At 39.6% G+C, this 17,567-nt stretch overlaps 1 protein-coding gene and 1 long non-coding RNA gene across 5 annotated transcripts in view; one reads left to right on the forward strand and one right to left on the reverse strand.

Moving 5' to 3' along the window:
• Positions 1-17,022, reverse strand: part of klhl13 (kelch-like family member 13) — a 37,422-nt gene extending 20,400 nt beyond the window's left edge. For 2 of the 4 annotated variants that reach the window (XM_034891058.1, XM_034891056.1), the window contains exons 1-2: positions 16,765-17,022; positions 14,769-14,840 (exon numbers count right to left, since the gene is read on the reverse strand). In XM_034891058.1, the coding sequence (XP_034746949.1) occupies positions 14,769-14,821 (53 nt within the window). In that variant the 5' untranslated portion in view covers positions 14,822-14,840; positions 16,765-17,022. Of the gene's footprint in view, positions 1-10,132; positions 10,487-14,768; positions 14,841-16,764 lie in introns of those variants that run through there. The other 2 variants (XM_034891055.1, XM_034891057.1) reach the window with 2 other exon arrangements.
• On the forward strand, positions 517-9,083 carry LOC117956139. The gene is made up of 3 exons (XR_004659187.1): positions 517-596; positions 6,924-6,926; positions 9,070-9,083. It is a non-coding gene; the product is annotated as an uncharacterized LOC117956139 (long non-coding RNA).
• Positions 17,023-17,567: the final 545 nt, after the last annotated feature.

A 17,567-nucleotide genomic window follows, 5' to 3' on the forward strand; every position in this document is an offset into this window, starting at 1 on the left:
CACACACACACACACACACACACACACACACACACACACACCTAGTTGATGCTATCACAACTCCACAACACAGAACCTGCCTACCGTGCCTGAGATCTAAAATAGGTACTGTACACCAATTGCTGAAAAAAGTGGCCTGGGATTGCCTCCACACCGCGCTCACAGACTGTTCCCTAACTTGACGATACTGATGCCGATACTGGATACCAGCGCACAAGGCACTAACTAAATGCACACTTGGCCAAACAAAGAACAGAGAAATTCAGATTACAACACAAAGAGGGAGTGTGACTTTATTCTCTGTTTAGGACGCCATTACTCTTATGTAGCAAATATTAGTTTGCAGCTATGTTTATGTGCTAGACATCAAAGACAGCATCATTAAGTGTACTTTATACACAAGAGTTTGGCATGTCGTGGTTTGTCAGCAGTTTATCACAGTACATTGTTCACACCTTTAACAACATGCGGATGAACTGAATATGTAAAACCTCACCTCAAATGACGCATTGTAATAAAACTCCTAAGGCCGTTTCATGGTTGTGCCGAGGCTCCACGCAGAGCTTTCACCGTAGCCTACGTAAGTGGCCTGGTGTGTGCGTCGAGCCGGCGCGCACGCGCGTGCGTGCGTGTGTAGTTGGTGATAGAGCAAGGGAGAAGTGAGAGAATGAAACAATGGGTCTCCCCTGTGCTCTCTGACCAAGGTGGGAAATAGAAGAAGAAGTTAACCCTCTCCTTAATTTTATGTTGTTAATGGAGAAGGAGAACCAGGAAATGAGTCGGGGGAAATGGACTGCTACCAAGCTACGGCAGAGCGACGTGGGTCACCGCAACGTGAGGTTACATTTTGTAGGGTCCAGCGTAGATGCAGAGGGGTCTGTAGGGGGTACGCCACTGAATCTACGCACAACCATAAAACAGCTTTCAGAGGGCGTACTGTCAGAAGCTTTGAAATAGGGGGACTTAAAATGATAAATGATGAAAAAAAAGGCTTTTATCTTTGGGGCTTTAGAACAAAAAACAATTCTTGGGAATTTAGGAATACATTATATATTAGATTAGTAGGAACAGCATAGTACTAACTAAATTAGAGAGGAATCATCCCTTGGCATACATGGGTACGGTACAGGTAAAAGCTTTTGATTTAAGCTTCTAGCTTGAACAAATCCTGACCGATACTGTGGATATGTGGAAAAAGCAAGACCTGTGGTTAGTTCAGAGTGCAGCAATTTCTCAAGTTTACACTTTAGACAATTTTGCTCTCACAGCCTCCTCCATTTTTTGCCTTTTTCTCCTAACAAAAAGCACCGGAAAATGTATCGTTTACTACGACAGAAAGGACAAATAACAAAGAACATTTTTAAAAGACGCTTTTTTCGCCATCTACTTGGGCCGGAAGAAAGAGAGGAAACATTAGGAAGCAGTGGAGCAAGTTGAAGGATTGAAAAAGAAGTAATGACGAAACAAGGGTGCCACCCCATCCTTTCATGTCAGTAAAACGATTAAAAACATCCCTCCACCAGTGACAGTTCAAAAAGCTGAAGTCAACTTGGCTTTTTCCCTGGGATGACAGTGGAAGGGTCTTAAAAGATTAATGAATATAGCTTTCATGACTGCCTCGTCAATGCCATGCATTGATATAAAACTTCATTAATCTCATCTATTTCAGGGTTTGAACATCTAAAAGACCACGGACAAGATTTCTGGAGCAAAATATCTAAGAACTTGCATTGTGGAATTTATTGGAAAATTATTTTGACACCCACGGTAAAGGACAGGTTCACAGTTTTTCCAAGTCTATCTTACACACACCGAATCTTTTCTGACAACAGCACTGAAAAGGAAATGAATTTACAGTAGTGTAGTACCTGAGATATAGTAGCTCACTGGTCGGCTAAAAGTTAGCAAGCTACTAGATGTGAGGGAATAACAAAGGAAGTTTTAATAACTGCTTCCTCATAAGAGACAGGAAGAACAACCACAAAAACATCAGCTATCCCCCCAAAAATGCATACTGCAAATAAAAAATGATTGCAGGCCATTGTTCTTGGACATATTTTTGTACAAACTGCATTACACAGACATTTAAAAGTTTCATTACATTTTGTGCTTACAGTATTTGCTCACAGCTATGGTGGCCTGATTCGACACATTGTTATAACAGGAACACAGGAAGAGCCTGAGAGCAAAAAAAAGACAACAAGCCAGCAATGGAATTGGCGTAGACAAAAAGATCCCAAGACTCCTACGGTCTGGCTGATGTGCTCAGAACATCCACTCACAGCCACTCACACAAAAAATAAAAAAAGGCATAAATAAAGGTGACAAGTTGCATGGAAACAATACAAGAGCATCTCTCTGAAGTGATCTGAGTGGAGTCCTAGCAAAAAGAGCAATGACAAGACACCTAAACCCAAGAGTCCATCACTGAGCACAGCAATGCAATAAAGCTACACGCTGAGCAGCTTCTACTCCGAGGGAAAAGGAGATCTTATTCCTTATTGCAAATGATGAAAAGAAAACCCCCTGTATAAATACAATGTGGTGTCATATTGACTTTTAAGTCATAAAAAAACTATAAACCTATCATGAGACTAGGTTATTATCTTGTAATTTACAAACATGCTTACATTCAGCAGCTGCTTCTCCACCTTTCTTGTGGCAGCAACACTTACATTTCACTTTAACTCAACTGAAAACTTAACCAAGAGGAATTAAATGATTTCAGAGATTTGGGTGGAGCTCGTTTTCCTTTCCCCACCACCACCACCACACAGGGGAAAAAGAGGTAGTTCTGCGGTCTTAAAAGTCATCTCTCGTTATGTCTTCTATTCATCACAAGGACGGGGAGGCATCTAAAATGTGACACCAGGTCTGGTGGATGGCAATATGAAAATGTGAATATGGTAATCATAATGAATACAGCCATTTTTACAATGAGCCATTTTCTTTTCTGTCCATTCATAGAGTTCCACCAAAAAGGAAGTGATCACTTATCAGACTATTTCAAACATCTGTGTTCCATGTGTCTGACAAATCTGCTTTGCTCTTCCCATTCTAATGAAAATTGGCACTTTCCTAATTAATACTGTGGCTCTTCCAACTGAATAGATGGTTTCAATGTACTATTTACAGACTTTATATGCTGAAACTCACACATGGAGTTCTGGTTTAAAATTAGATTAGAATCAAACTGAGAGAAAACATGAGCTCCACTATTAGATGAAGTCTTCATGAGCTTCAGTAAAAGTGTAATAACATTTGAAAACATGTGAAAACAAACAACCCCCCAGGGTGTCACAAAGTATGTGCCGACAGATATAAGAATTGCATGAAGCGGCTGTTTAGTGATTTGGTTTTTGAATTATGTTAAGCAGTAGGTCCACTGATATTTTCGAAGTATCAGCAGCTCAACAAGGATGAACTATCCATGTTCTCCAGATAATTGCTCCAATCATGCTAATAATCTGAGCAGTCTGTACGCTATAAAGAGTCTGTAATCCCTAGGCTGTGCGACAGATCTGCACAAAACCTTGTAGCATAGCTTCATAGCATCTCCAGATGGAGCTGACCAAAAGTTATCAAAAGAATTTCGCTAGATTAAACTATGCGCAACTGACGACCAAACTCATTTTTGTAGTTAGCCACAAAACACAAACTTTAGCATATCTTGGCCAAATTAATAGTTATCAGAGCCAAACTTAGTGTTGTTGTTCGACATCCCACTCCGAGGCTCTGTACCAAATTTGTTGAAGATTGGCCCTTAGGGTATGCTATAATGAACATAGACGAGTTTTGGCCTTTTACTCAATGAATGGAAAATTTGCTATTGCAATTCACCACAGAGTTTCCAGTTCCCACACATAGAGAAATTTCCTGACATTTGCCTTGCCTCCTTCTGGCTTTGTGTTCTGCTTTTGCATGCTCATCTCTCGCAGGCTCCACGGGTCATCAGGAGCAGCGTGTGCCAGGGGGGGGATCATGCCGGGGAGGCTTGGACCCCGGTCATAACTGCTTGCAATTCTAGTTCCATTTTATAGTCAGAGAGCACTTTAAGGTTAAGGCTTTTAGATCAAAACGGGCCGGGGCATTTAAATACCTAAAACTGAGTTTTAAAAACACAGCTTCAAGCTGCGCCACGAGTGGTTAAAAGCCAAACAAGCTTCTTAACGTGTGTGCGTGTGGGTGGAGCGGACAATCTGTCAACATGTACCAAATGCTAGTTCAACCTGAAAGATGCTGTGAGGAGGAACATGACCCAGTTGAGTATGTGCAAACCCAAATGGACAACTACAACCAGAATAATACTAATTTGAGAAGACGGCTTGCCTTCTGTTTTTTTAGAAAAAGCTTAAAATACAGTTAATTGTATAGTCACTGAAGATATGTTAAATTATTAAACATATGCAAACCGAGTAGTGGGTGTAAACCCGAGACAGAATCCAGAGACTAAACAAAAAGACCAGAGATGTGTCAAAGCAATGGGGAATAAGACGTGTCAGCATCATTTTGCCTGTACTCAAATAAGTAGAGTGGCATAGCTACAAAGAAGCTTAATCTGTCATTATCTAAACAGGGATGCACAATTATTGTAGATCTTTCCACAATCATACAGGTCACCAATATTGAAGTTGTTAATTCCCCTGGCTGTCCACCTTCCATCATATGAGGCAAATTACAATTAATTCACAATATGCAACTATAGCCCCATTCACACATGCACTGCAGCCCCTTAAATTAAATTAAAAAAGACTCCGTTGTTTATGACAAAATTATGAACCCTAATGCTCCACCCAGGCGCCACCCTTCAGCTACACCAAACTGAGAATTCCCAGTAAGTGAGAAAGTGGGAATCTTCTGTTGTGTGCTACAGTGTAAAAAGATAGAACTGGCCATCAGTAAGGTAGCTTTGAGCTGACCCGATGACAGGCTCCGGATTTAGAATCATCAACTTAGATAAGAGTTTTGGGAACCTCTGCTGTAGAATGGCTCAGATTTGTTTTTCCAATCCAGTCTTCAAACCTGCAATAACAGATACTTTGGCCAAGGCAAGCAGTAAGATTAACTCAGTTCAATTACGTTTCTGCAATGCATCAGGTTCTTTTTGTTTTATTTTTAAAGGTCATATTTATCATTCACCGGTCAACTGTGCGGTAACACTTCAAGGTTCCGCCGTGTGTGTGTGTGTGTGTGTGTGTGTGTGTGTGTGTGTGTGTGTGTGTGTGTGTGTGATGAGCACAGACATGCCAGTCTCACCTGACTGAACTCACTGGATGCTCTGCCAGCCAGACTGCCTATGCATCCCCTCTGGCCTTTCAATGATCCCTGTCTGGTTCTTGCATTTTGTACAATATGGCCACAAGTCCGCAAGAACTAAATGTGTATTTCAAAAGGGGAAAGTGAATTAAATGCTCCATTTCAACGCTCTAACGTTGATCATCTTTCCAGCAACAGAGCGCATGTGTGACACATCAAGATCAAAACCATTACACTCATTTTAAAACAGTGGCAGATGTTGCACACAATATTCTGTGGTTTTCAAGAAAACAATTAAGCAAGCTCATTTAAAAAATGTTTGATACAAATGACCATATATTGTTCCACATCACTGTGATCATCAGTGACTATCTAGACAGGACTATAGAGAGCATATTAATAATTCACGTCCTTATTTAAAGCACAGACTGTTTCCATTTAGCGTCTTTTTAGCTAATGTGGCACACCAGCTGATTCTCTGCCTTCCATCAAAATGGAGAAGCCGACACACGTAAGAATAAGTAACCAACGTTACACTATTAGGGTTCTGACAACAGCTCCAAAAGGGAAACATTCTGTGCATTTAAATATTTATCCAAATAATGTGTGCTACTTCTTAAGAATTGCATGTATACATTACTGTGTGGATTTGTGATCTATCCTTAATAGCACTTAAGAGTTCAATCACACAGTATGTTGGCTAAGAACAGCATTGTAGTTTTAACATCTCTGCTGGCATACCCTCCCCAACTGAGTCCAATTAACACATAAATCACATTGTGATACATTGTATTCACCTTCCATCACACACACACATCACAGACTCTTGGGCTGCCTACTGCACCAACAAACAAAATGGAGCTAAACCTCATGACTGAAATCTAGAGGTCAACATGACCAGAAATCAATTGTTTGCCTTCACACAAACATGCCCTAGATTTGCAAGGGCTGATCCCACATTGTAGTAAAGCCAAGATTTATTGGCCGGGAACCGGAGCCGGGTCTTCCTAATTATCTACTTTTTTTTTTAAAGATTTTTTTTGGGGGCATTTTAGGCCTTTAATTGACAGGGCAGATAAAGAAATGAATTAGGAGAGAGAGAGAGTGGAATGACATGAAGCAAAGGGTCACGGGTTGGAGTCAAACCCGTGCCTGCTGCGTCACGGTGTAAACTTCTGTACATGGGCTGCGCCCGCTCTACCAACCGTGCTATCTGGGCGCTATTTTCTTTTTAAATGTAAAAAATAGTCTTTGTCAGATGATGTTCAAAGTCAAAGTAACGAAGTGCAAGCCCAGCTCTTATTCAGTTTGATGTCAGCTATTAAATCAGCTATGTTCCTATAATTTTAGAATTAATAAATGAATGAATTGAGCAAACAAATTAATGCAGATTATTAGTGAAGTCAGATTTAAAGAATGTAAATTATTGGGGCGTTCACCTTAGAGACTCATAGCAGTAGCACAGGGAATTCAGCAGAAAGAGTTCACAGCCACATGAGACATGTGAAGCACCTATATTCGCAAAATTCTGTTATGCATTTCGTTTTACCTGTAGCTGTACAAACTGTATAGGATTGTATCCTGTCCCACTGGCTTTAACCAACACTAGACACATTTCTAAAGACTAGGCTTTCAGAAAAGTCTTGAGCCATTTTAGGAGCAGCAAGCATGTTTGTTTCTTTCAAACAAAAAAAAATATAAATCCGTAGAACAAAGGGAGAGCAGTATTCACTTTTAGACTAATGCAAAATCTAAAAAGGTCAAAACGTGCACACTGTAACTTAATTTTTAGATGTTCTTTGAATAATAGATTTTCTCCCATTTTTGCATAAAGAGATTGTTGAAAAAGAGAGACAGGCAACATAGGGAGAGAGAAAAGAAGTAGGACATGTACTAAACGTCCCCACCTAGAATCCCACAGGCTTTGCCGCAGTTGAGGCGGCTGGCTCACCATGACGAGTCCGAGAGGTGATCACTAAAGACACTAGTCGCACTCACAGGGCTGCACAATCTGAGGAAAATATGCAATTGCTATTCTTTTGACTGATAGTGCGAATGCAATATGATTCACCATATTGGAGGGAATGATAATTTTTGAATCATTATTTTAATTTTCATTGGAAAAATATTAAAATGTATATATTTTTTAAAGATATATACCAAAAAAAGAGTGGTCTGTAGGATATGATGAGTAGGATTGTCTCTGCGTCACCACAATAGTTAAATCAGAATGGTTTGACACATATTTTGCCTTTAAGAAATATTCTACCACCTCTGCAATTTGGATATTGCACTGGTCCATGTTGCGATTTTGATAAAACTGCGATTAATGGTCCAGCCCTAGTCACACATATTAAGTGCTTAGTACTGAAGCGCTGTAAGATGAGGGATAGCTTTCATTCAAGGACTTCATGTGGGGTGAAAGATAAACCCAATGGCGTTTTACTGAGCAGAAGATAGTATTATGGGCCGTACTGACCGTGAACCTCAACCATTCCTTGCTAGCATTGAATCTGCACCACAGGCAGTTCACCAGTCTATAAATAGATTAGAGAGGTTTCAAAACAACCAAATCTCAATTCTTTTTAATTTGTGGACATCAGATGTTTCAAAAATTGTCTCTCATGTTTCCTCCGTCATTCTGCTGCTTTGGATACATATCCGAAGATTAGCCGAGCAACATACCAAGTTAAAAGTGTCTCTAAAGCCCAACAGACAGAGGCACCACTCAAAGGGCCTATAAAAAGTGACTTCTCCCTGACCACAGAGTAACCTATAATTGGGGGCCCAATATCAGCCTGCCTTCAAACACTGCTTACAATAAACACGTTTCAAAATAGTAAGTGGTCTGGTAGGGCAGAGTAAGGTGGAGCCTCAAAGCTTGAATATACTTCCCACTAGTTAGTGTGTGCGCAAAATCTCTGACACACAAGCAGTTGGCAGCCACTTAAGAACACCTGATGCCCTCTTGTCCTTGAGTTTCCATTGGGTAAGGTGTCTTAATCTTTAAAAAGACATGTAAAAATGCTGGTGTGAAAATCCTCTTCTTGCGGAGATACCAGCACACATAACTCATTAATACAGCACTTCACCTTTAACGCACTGACAAAGCATTGTTTATTGAAAGAAAAATAGAGTTTAAAAAAATGAACTGCCACCAAGTCAAAAAAGATGATCGATCTAGATTAAAATATCCTGAGAAGTAATAAAATTGGTACACCAAACAGAAATGTACAGCACGTGGCTGGTTTATGACTATTTATATAGAAATTCTAAATGATATAGCGATAATAAACATTTGCCGCTTTGCTACCGGCATACTACTGGGTTTTTAAATTGTGAAATGATAAAAACAACACAAATTTTCTCCAAGGAGGTCCATGACAAACAAATATTCTTAACATAAAGATATACATTTTTTTGGTCTATGGTCCCACTTGGTGTTTCTTTGTGTGGTTTTATTTTGAAAGAGCTTTATTGCACACTAACAGCCCAGAGAAATCACCAACAATGAAGGTACACAGTCAACATATCTGCAGACTGGAGTTTTTAAACTGCAAAAGATGAAAGTTGACCATTTTAGCTCACTGTTTTATTAAAGTACGTACTGAAACATGTTGGCTACATCCGTCACAGATCCTAGGATATAGTGTTAGCATTGAAGCTAAAATAAGTGGAAGGTTGCTTGTGTGATCTACAGATATCTGGAAGTAAATAACCAGTTCTTACCCCTCATTTACTGGTGCCCTTGAGCAAGTCCCTTTAGCAAGTCCCTTGACCCCCCCAACAGTTGCTCAGTGGCTAACAGATAAGACTGGTTGCACTGGACAGACAGCCACCAGGTGTGTGTATATATACTGTATGTGTGTGTGTGTGTCAGCTAAACTAACCTAGTAAAATAAAAGATTGAAAACATAATCACCAAGTCAATTTTGCAAATGGAAAAGCATTCATCATGCCATTTTGTAAAGAGCTTATAAAGTGACACAATTTAGTCAAGATTTCCTTAAGGTTTACTTGGAAAGTAAGGGCTATATGAGAAATGTGCATATTCTGTACATTTAGAATTAGTCATGTTGCAGATTACACTGAGGTTGGAACATACATTTATCTTGCTGTGATGCATCTTGATGTTAAAAATAAACATTTCAGCAAAAACTAGCAGAATTAAGCTCTTAAGCATACAAGTAGAGCTGCATGATAACTGAAGCGTGCTTACATCCAATTTTGTAAAAATCCATCCAAGAAAGCCTTGTTAGCCAATGAAATTACCTTCAGGCAATCAACTAGCCTCACTAAAACTGTGTTTATTTTTTGAGAAGATTTTGGTTCTCACTCTCTGCGGGCCAAAACCATGTTACAAAAGTCAAACAAGACACTTGTCTATTTCAAAAGAGGTCGAGAAACGGGGTAAAGAGGGAGGATGGCGAGAGGCTGTGAGAGGCACTTCCATTCTACCCTCCCCCCTTCCTGAACAGCACCGGATGACAATAGCTTCTAAACCAGGGCACGCCAGACATCCTGACAAAGGCAGGCTCCTCCCAAGTCCCCGAGTCCCTGTTCCCAAATAAACATAGCCACAGGGAGAGGGCATGAGTCGGGGATGTGGTGCTTGCCATGCCCAGACTAGCGGCAATATGACCAAGAGGGAAGCATTCTGCCAGCGAACCATAAAATGCATGCTGGACAAGGCAAGTCTTCTGACACACTACAAGGCTCAATCGCATTCTGCCAAATAAGGCCTGCAACTAAAAACAATGGTGTCACAATCATTTACAAAAATATAAATTAATAGAAAATCTGAAAAGCAAACACATCGGTCTCCGTATACATAACCACAATGGTATAATGAGAATGCTATTAAGCTCTTACTCACATGTAGGCAGGCGAAAGGGGTGAGGACCTGGATGTCTTAAGAACTGGCACTGGGAATTTCCAGCTGACAGGCGAACCGCTTTTCCATTTCAACGGCATGTTGTTGTCACCAGAATGGTGCTACAGCAATACCAACAGCAAAGACCATTTCCATGAAAAGGTTTCCAATGCAGTCGTCCATCCCACTCTGCCCACACCATTTAAGGGGGAGGGAGAGCAGCAGGGGTAGCAGCAGGAGCAGCAGCAGCTACAGAAACACACTGGCAGAGGCTGTGCTGGCTACAGTCAGGGTTGTGACTTTAGAGGCAGCACTGAGAAGCCAATAGGTTGCATCCACCACGACTACTTGCCCTGCTGCATTCACGGTTGTCTCGTGGTAGGAGGGGGGGGGGAGAAGCCCAGCCTTCCATCATCCTTTCAGGTCTCGTAAATAAGCCCAGTAGCTGAGCAACAGTGCCACCTTGTTAAAAGGAGTTGTGATTACAGTTCTGGACTTGCTATATAAAGAATTGGAAGAGAGCTAAAGGAGTAGGAGAAAGAGAAATAACTCTGACATGTACACGATTCGATAACCTTGAACCAAATACATTTGCATCGTCTAGGATTCAATTATTTTGCGGGATTTGTGTCTAATTTAATTGCATTCGGTGAGATTAAAATAAAATCTACAAGCTACAACTGGAAGTTTTTAATAATCCAATAATACCCAGTTATTCCTTAATGCATTGAAGTGTGGGATTCATGATAATTGATTATTTATTAGAAAACAGTAGGAGCACCATAGAGATATTATTTTCCTTTTGGATGTAGTAGAGAACTTAGTTTATTCGCTCTAAACCAGTTGGTGAAAGAGCTTCTAATTCACATTTTCTTAAAAATTGCTTGACAATTAGATGGAAACATGACTAATGTAAAACAATAGAAGGTGGACCAACAGAGTTTAACATACACCTTTATACACTTTATACACTGCTAGAAAGTGCCAGTACCAATTTCAAAAACTCCACAGTTTAAAGCTATGTAATATATTTTACAGAACTAAATTGTCAGTAATACACAAATGTGCCAAAAGGTGAGTGAGCGTTCTTAATAGAGCCCGGTATTCTTGTTAAATTATGTTTTGACCTATCACCAGGCCCTGCAGTGGTTATCAGGGTGAAATGTTATTCGTAGATCTACTGGGTCCATTGATAGGTGACACCATTCTCTAGCCCTGACCTGACCATACTTTTAAGATGCCTTCTCTCACCTACGCAAAAAGCAACTACTCAGCGTCTTGACCCGGCCATCTGTTTAGGCTAAACTACAGCGGCTCATCCAACTGCCTTGAGGAGCAACATTATCTGGATGCCATGACCCACTTAAATGTCCAACCACTATAGCTGTAGATCTGGTTCCACTAGAATTTCCACTTAGCAATAGTTAACAACCCCTCTGAAGTGAGAAACTTAAATTATTCAACAGAGCTCCACGGCCAGAGACACACATGGAGGGGTTATGCTGGAAAAGAATAATTAATCAGAGTATAACGGCGCCTTAACCCCTAGGCCACCAGGCTGCCCGATCTACTCCCCATGTAAAATCCCTTGTGTAAAAATCAGTGAAAAAAAATTAAAAGAGGATTTTAGCAGATGAGAGGGCGCAATGCTGTCTGTACCTAATGTTGGAACCAGAAAGAAAATTCATATCTCACTGAAAACAGAAGTTGTCACGCCTATCCTCAAATTAGATTTGATGGATTACTGTGCAAAAGATTAAGAAACAGCAACTGCTGATGAAACTCATAATAATATAAAACACTCAAGGTCATTTTAGGTAAAAGTAAAGCTTTAAACTAAATAAAGTCCCTCGCAACTGCTAAGAGATATATCCAGTTTAACTATTTCAAATCAGACAGACAAAATACATCAGTAGGAGTCAAATAACCAAGTGACAGCATTCACAAAAACATATAAAATTATTACTAGGATTCACAAAGTACATATGCCAAAAATATATCAAACAAGGGCATTGATAAAGAACGGCAGTGCACAGTGGTAAAACCCCTCTTTTTCCATGTTAATTCCATATACATCACTTCTCCCCACCCCCCCCACACCCTTCTGTCTAGTCAAATGTTTTCAAGTTCAGGTTGTATTTCTTATGCTCATATTGACATCTACCTGTATATTCCAATAATCCTATTCCTCAAAAAGGTTATCATCATTCACATCTCTGAATGGTTAGGAGAGATCCATAGCCGATCCACTCAGAACAGTTGTTTATGTGATTCCATAGAGATTGTCCTGGCCATACAAGTTATTCCACAGTATTCCATGATGTCAGCAAACACAGGCCAAAGTGCAATAAATAAGAAATTAGGTATTCAAAGCAGGGATATCTGTTCATCTAAATTTGTCCAAGTCTTTCAGCTCACTGACCATGATGGTTTTTGTTTCTGCGGGTTATCTGTTCAGCTTTATCCACTCTTCATTGTTTCTTGTCTACGTAGCTTGTTTGGCTTTTTTTTTATTAGGATTCGTGCCTGCCTTACAATATTGGCATTTTTCTTAGTTAGGAACACATTTGTCCCCCGCAGCTTCATTGCCTGTCTTATTAGTAAGCATATTATGATGTATGGTTTGGCATTACTGTCCTTCAGAGCCTAAGTCAATCTAACTCTATCCCTCCTTCAATCTAATCTGAGGGAGAACGGATGTTGTACTGCTTTATAATTCTTTCATTCATTTAAAAAAAGCTAACTGTCTTTTTAGTATCTGTTTTTGATGTTCTATACAGTGGCTTGAGAAAGTGAACACACCGATGCTAAAGTTGATTAAAAAGAGGAATAAAAAAACATCTTTTAGAAATTGATCTTAATGCCTCAATTTAAAAAAAAAAAAAAGGAAAATCCAACCTTTAAGGACACCAATTTTCTTTGTGAATAAATAATGTATTGTGAATAAATAAACGTTCTTCTTTAAAATACAGGGAGCATTAGTATACACCTCTAACTGGTTTGATTTACATTGAGAGATGATCTTATGGAAAGTTCCCCATGTCAATCTCTAGTTATGGTGAAGGGTGTGTGATGATATGGGGTCATCTTAATTCCAAAGGCCAAGGGAACTTTATCAGGATGCATAGTATCCTGGATCCATGAAATAACTGGCCTTTAAAAACACAAACGGGCCTGCTTCTATGAGAAATTAACATAGGAGTATGTATACTTATGCCCCCTGTATTTTAAGGAAGAACAGTTATTTATTTACAATACATTATTCATTCACAAAGAAAACTAGTTTCCTTAAAAGGTTGTATTTTAATAAGATCAATTTCCCAAAAAAATGTATTCCTCTTTTTAAACCAACTTTAGTTGATTATTAACTGTAATCAGTAAAAATCAGATTGGATCTTGTATCCACACATCATTTTCAAGCAGGCTATGTTTCAAAAGAGCTTGCACCTCCCTTGTTTTTGTCTTCTGTCATTGATGTCAACAAAAACTAAGTGCTGTTTAAAAATCACAACTGATATATTTTATCATAATAGATACTGCAGTTACCACATAAACACCCCAGTCACTGTGTACTGGAGAAGCTAGGTCCCAAGGAAACAGTTGGGTCCCAGAAATAAGGTACCTCTGCAAGAAGCACAGAGTAGGTTTTTGAAATATTTGGTACAGGCCTAAATTATAATTTCTTCCTGACAGCCATGTGTTTGGGTGTGCCCAATCATGGCTGACGTAGAGTTTCTGTTGATCCTAATGTGTTACACCCCTGCTAATTATAGAACTAAGGTTTTACATTAAACCAAAGTTGCTGTATTTTCTCCACGTCGTACTTTTAGCTGGTCTGCAGCTTCTTTACTGTCAAACCTATATTTTTGGAAAAACTTGGCCAAATGTGGTGCCTCTCATACGGGAAGTCATAGGCTTGATTGTGATATGTTCATGCTATTCCCTAACTTTGCATTATTTTCTGATGTTTTGTTGAGAGTGGAGAAGAAAGTACACGCCTTCAGCTTGTAAAAAGATGTTTGTTAGCCGGCACGCACAAGGGGCCTTGGTTTATTAAAAAAAAGAAGAAAAAAAAATGTCAGTGTTTGTATACAAAAAGGCAAATGCTAATAGTCAAAGACGGCTGTGACAACACTGCTTGAATGACAAGATGACTGCTGGCAAATTGTGATAAATAAGCCGACATTATGCGCAGGCCATTCAGGCGTGGAAAACTGCCCCGAGTGAATTCATGTAGCGGAAACACTGTATTATATTTCAAGTCATTGAGTTTAACTCTGGTAAGACTCTCAGCTGTGGTTCTCAACCTCAACACTCCTACTGCTTTTCTTTTCTACAATCTAATCAGGGATTACCTGATGAACACATTTGATCCCAGGGGGAAGCCATTTCCTAGGCCAGACTGACACCAGTACTGACAAACTGCCGTACTGTATACACTCTAAGAAAGGTCAACCGGCAATCCTCAGTCAAAACTTGCTTCTTTTTTCATCAGTCGTTTTGCCTGATTTGCAAAAAAGCTAATACTTCCTGTTAAAAGTTTGTTACAAAAAAAGTTAAATGGGTTCAATTAGAGTGAATTAATACACATATTCACGGTTGCTAGCAAAAGAATAACAGAATACACATTGCACATTACCTGTCATGTAGTCCAATGGGCATTGTCTCCCCTCGGTGTACAGGGTGCTCCATACCCTCACCAAAACCACACCTCAAAAACATAAAACACAGTACTGTCAACATTTGAATGCAGTCTTTTTTCCCCCCAAAAAAAACAATCATTCAATTTCATCCAACAAAAACAAAATAAAGCTGTTACATTTAGACCATTTTTGATTTGGTACTCGAAAATCAGTTGATTTACAAAATGTAGGGGATCTTCTGCAAGGCACTGTATCTGTGTCACAGTAGCCGCTTTCCAACCGGAGAGATTTTTACACCTCCTAGAACATAACATTACTAGAACACTTTTTTTCTTGTGTTCCGATTGGACCAATTTGGGGATTTTTAAGTTCCTCTGACCGCAGTTCCTGTAACTCTTTCAGCTCCTAGTCCAGGGCAGGGTCTTTTGTTCCCTTTTCCACATAGGAACCTAGGTTAACAAGAGTTGTGTTTCTGGTACAGACTGACCAACAATTTTTCATCACTAAATTCATTTCTGATAATGTTTTAGGCAAGAAATTAACTGTTTAAGATTTAGAATATAGGCAATATTGCTTAAATCGTTGCCACACACACACACACACACACACACACAGTACATTGGATTTAGTATTTAGCTCATATTGATTTGAACACTATAAAGACCTTTCCTGTACTCGCGTCACTCCCTTACCCCTCCAACCAGTTACTATGGCCAACTGGCCAATGTGAATGCCAATGGGAAAACTGGTTGTGGGAGAGAGTAGTTAGTATAACTGTTTAGAACTGGACTATTTCTATAACTAGATACCTGTAACTACCTGGTCAGAAAGTGGCTATTCTCATCAGGGGCTGAGCCCCCTTAAAGGTCTGATCCTAGAATCGCCCCAGCTGAAAGCAAACAATTGTGTGTTTGACACACTTTAGCTCCATAAAGCATGTTATTACTTCTGAGAGGGGGGTAATTCATAGTGATGTGAATATATTTGCATTGTTCAGTTTGGATGTAAAATTGGTGTATGGCGTTTCTCGACCCCCATCCCCTGCTGAAATGTGACAGTTGCATAATATGTCCAACTTGTTGCTTCACACAGAAGAACTAGGCTAATTGAAGCTTAAAATATATGCCGTATGTGTTACTTGACAGAATAATCTTCCTCGTATTTTGGAATTCAGCTGACATGATGTACAAAATAAAAGCAAGTCCTACGATATCTCGATGCTTTAAAAATAATTGCAACTAGTACACACACACACATTGGATACGGTCACGTTTCCTCAATAGTAGCTTCTTAGTTCCTGCTGTTATGAACACGTTAAAAGTGACATGATTTGAGTGACAAAGAACTGATGGAGTAGACAGTTTGCCTATGCAACAAGCTGCACGCTGAGCTCCAGGCACGAAGTCGGACAGGTTAGTCCTTTAACAGCTAAGTGTGATACATTCAGAGAGAAACCACAAGTCCACGGCAAGGAGGCTGACTTGCTTGCTAGCCAAGGCTGAAGGCTACCATGATTTAAAAATGTTAAGTGTTTATGTAGCCAGACCAAACAAGTATATTGTCACAAGAGACAACGCTGTCACATCGGAGCTTTGCCTATTATCTGGCCATGTTGCTTCAACACAGTCGTTACACCAGTGGGAACAGGCTAAGGCTAACTAGCCAAGCTAACCCTTTAACATACCACTGGCTAGCTTGAAATAACGTTAGCTCAAGACAGCTGACTACACGACTGTTACTAAGTTGTCGTTAAACAACGCCCGCTAGCTAGCTATGTTACCCTGAGTAAAAACAGCGTAAAAGACCGGGGTCATAACCACTTGAGTTAGTTGGGTTAGTTATTTAGTCTGGTTGGTTGGTTGGTTTGCCACCAGAAGCATTAGGCTGTGAATACCTGTCAACCTGGTATTTGTTGAGTTTAACATTTGATATTTCAATCACTAAATGTATTCTAAATACACTCTCTAAACTTTTAAATAACATATCCCATACCTTCGAAGACGAGATAACGCTAACTAGCGTCCTTGTTTTCCTTCCAAGCCCTTAAATCCACTTATACCACTGGAGCCTCCTTCCTTGTTTTATCCAATGTTGTTTTCGCTTACTAGGAGAGCTGGAGCATCCACACTTTCCATTGGTGGAAGAGTATGGCAATCTTCTCTCATTGGCTCAAAACTTCCGTTACTAAATAAAGTGTTTCTAAAGAGGAGTCGTATTTCTGTGAAGCGTTTGTACCCTGAAACAAATGTCTGTGTTGCTTTGCTTGTCAAACTAATAATTGTGGTAATTTAGTGTTAACTCGAAATGCCTAGCCCACCAGTAGGCCTAGTTACAAGGAAAAGGAAAGGCTGACTGTTACAAGTTGGCGTTACTAAATTTTAGAAAAGTAACAAGGGCACACATGTCTTTCATGCAAAACACTATGCATGCTGTCATTTTTTACAAAAGCAGAAGTAGGACATATGGGGTTTAATATTAGGGTGATTGAAGTGAAAAATTCTAGATGAGATAATGACAGGTTATACTTGCTCAAACATAGACTTACCTTACAATACTGCACAGATGCAGTGGATGCTACTGGCTACATTACGGTCAACGTAGCTACATTATTTAATATGTAATAATCAAAGTTTGTTAAATATATATACTGTAAAGCCTCTGCTTGCATAATACCTCCCTCTACCCTGACACTTATATATGTCTCTTTCTTTCAAATGTAAGTTACATTTTCATTATTAGCATGACCATTATAAAGTACATTGTTGCTAAAGCAGGTTTTTCTCAATAATAGTATG

This window comes from Etheostoma cragini, chromosome 13 (assembly GCF_013103735.1).
Source record: "Etheostoma cragini isolate CJK2018 chromosome 13, CSU_Ecrag_1.0, whole genome shotgun sequence".
Taxonomy (NCBI): Eukaryota; Metazoa; Chordata; class Actinopteri; order Perciformes; family Percidae; genus Etheostoma; species Etheostoma cragini.